General features: G+C 43.6%; 1 protein-coding gene across 2 annotated transcripts in view; it reads left to right on the forward strand.

Moving 5' to 3' along the window:
- Nucleotides 1-2,500, forward strand: part of tbx15 (T-box transcription factor 15) — a 54,071-nt gene that overhangs the window by 40,845 nt on the left and 10,726 nt on the right. For both annotated transcript variants that reach the window (XM_063213734.1, XM_063213735.1), the window contains exon 6: nt 1,127-1,191. In XM_063213734.1, the coding sequence (XP_063069804.1) occupies nt 1,127-1,191 (65 nt within the window). The remainder of the gene's footprint in view (nt 1-1,126; nt 1,192-2,500) is intronic.

A 2,500-nucleotide genomic window follows, 5' to 3' on the forward strand; every position in this document is an offset into this window, starting at 1 on the left:
GCTTCTCTTTGACCAGCGAGTCAGACAGCGTGGTTGGTGTTGATGTACATGACCTCTTGTTTGTTTCTCCCTCTTTTCTGTCTGTTTGATATTTGGACTACTTTTCACCTTGTTTTTCTTCTCCATTATGTTGATGTCTTGTCTTCGACTGGTTCAAGTTGTCAAGTATGTTTTTGTACTTGCACATCTGCAGTTTCTGTGGTTCTGTCTCTTTATCTGTACATCTACTCTCTCTCTTTCTCTTCTCTCTCTCTCTCTCTCTCTCTCTCTCTCTCTCTCTCTCTCTCTCTCTCTCTCTCTCTCTCTGTTGCCTGCTGCCTCACCCCTTGCCATATGTGCTGCACATTGCACTGTCCATTGTGGAAATCAGAGCCAGAGTGGTATCCATCTGGATTCATCCAATTAGATGCTGTGTTACTTTGCAGTCTCTCCAATTGACCAATCAGGTCCTCGATACCTCAAGGTGCCATCCAATAAAAATTCAACTCTTGATCCCACCTCCACTTCAACCCCTCTTTGGTTTTCACTTGCCCCCAGCAGAAAGTGTCTCGAGATTCATAGTCTTTTTGGGAAAAGATATTGTAATCTAAAAAAAAAAAAAAACATAGCAGAGGCACTGTACAATATCAATATGTGTACTGCTGTACCCCACGCTACATGCGTATTTCCCCCATAGTGCCTCACAGCTCTCAATGTTGAAACAACACTGCAAGTGTTCCAGGAGGAGGCCTAGCCCACCCATGTTTCGAGTGGTGTGCGCTTGAGTCTCTGTTCCCTTTGAGGCCATGCCACAGCTTTCAATCTTACTGCTGTGGTGGCACTCTGGGTATGTGAGCGGCGGTTACGTCTTGACCAGAGAGAATGCTTTAAGGCTGGACGCACCAATTCCAGCTAAAAGCCTCTTTTAAAAAAAAAAAAAAAAAAAAGGAAAAGAAAGAAAATTCCAGCTTGGTTTCTTGTCTGGTTTCGTCCTAGACTAGGAACCATTAGAAGGGTTTTTCATGCTAATTTATGTCAGTCATGTTCAGTATGCTGATTTTGTGTGTGTGCGCGATTTATTCAAAGTGAATGTGAATTTGCATGTTTAATCCTCTTTCCTTTCTCTTTTTTCTCTCCATACAAACAGATCACTCGACTGAAGATCGATCGTAATCCGTTTGCAAAGGGCTTCCGTGACTCTGGGAGAAACAGGTACACTTGTTTGTTTGTTTGCATGTGTGTGTGCATTCGCGCGTATATGTGCGAGTGAACATGAAAAGCTCTTTTCTGAAGCCATTTAACTTTAATTCATAAATCTTTATGTGATTTTAAGGTGGAATCTGGGCAATTGGATCCGGGTTTAACCTATCTGACGTGTTCTTTCGAAATGTTTTACTTGTATCAAATCATATCGGAATTGGAACGATTTTACTGATATTACTGATATTGATAAGCATAATAAAAATATCAATTTAAAAAATATTTCTAAAAAATGGACATGTACATAAATCGTTTGGGGAAAAAAAAGCTCTTCGTATGTTTTTCTCTTGAAAGGTCATCGACCTAAGGTTCGTAAATCCTCTCCAAGCGTTTAGAGTGGTGCTGGTGCTGGTGGTATATAGGACGGGCTGTTCCACATGTGCAAGCGTGCACACTCACCGCATGTACCCCGTAATATGGAAATAATCCTGCAGAGATACCACTTAATCCCGTACGCTGCTTTACATTAAGTCAGGCCTCGTCAGCCTCTGCCAAGAATCCACCAATGACCGAGTGTGCGATAACGTCATATGATTTGGCTCTGTCTTCTGAATCAGTCTCACTCCATCCATCCCTCTGTCCGTTCTTTCTTTCTTTCGTTTGTTCATGTATTCGTTTGTTCATTGGCTTTGGTACCGCTTTGTCTTTCTCTTTCCACCCATGCTTCTGTCCATCTATCTCTTCCCATTTGTCTCTCCTTGTTCGTCTCGTTTGCCCTCTCTGTGTGTCTGTGTGCCTCTCTCTCTCTCTTTCTCTCTGTGCTGTCTCTCTCTCTGCCTCGTCCTCCTCTCCCCTTCTCTTATCTCCTCTCTTCTCCTCCCCTTTTATTTTCCCCTCCTCCCCTCCACTGTTCTTTCCCTCTCCTCTGCCCCACTCAATTCTCCATTCTCCTCTCCACTCCAATCCACCCCACTTCCCCTCTTCTTTCCTCTGCCTCTGCACTCGTTTGCCTGCCGTAAGATGTGCGCCTGAATTATCATATAACGAGCGGCGAGGCGAGGCCCGTCGCGGGCCCATATAGCAGCACATGAAAGCGCCTCGCTGACGCATCTGGTGCGCATTACCCGCACAGATATTCGAGACATCTTTTTTCATTTCTCAAACAATAGAGAGGCCTGATTTATGAACCAGCGTTAGATTTTCATTGCTGAAAAATGGAGATGAAACGATTACACTAGGAATAAGATATTTATATAGATGGAGGGGGGATGTTTTTTTATTCTTTCTTTACGTTTTTGTAGTGTGGCGCATGGTCCCTCAA

The sequence above is a fragment of the Engraulis encrasicolus genome, chromosome 13 (genome assembly GCF_034702125.1).
Source record: "Engraulis encrasicolus isolate BLACKSEA-1 chromosome 13, IST_EnEncr_1.0, whole genome shotgun sequence".
Classification (NCBI taxonomy): Eukaryota; Metazoa; Chordata; class Actinopteri; order Clupeiformes; family Engraulidae; genus Engraulis; species Engraulis encrasicolus.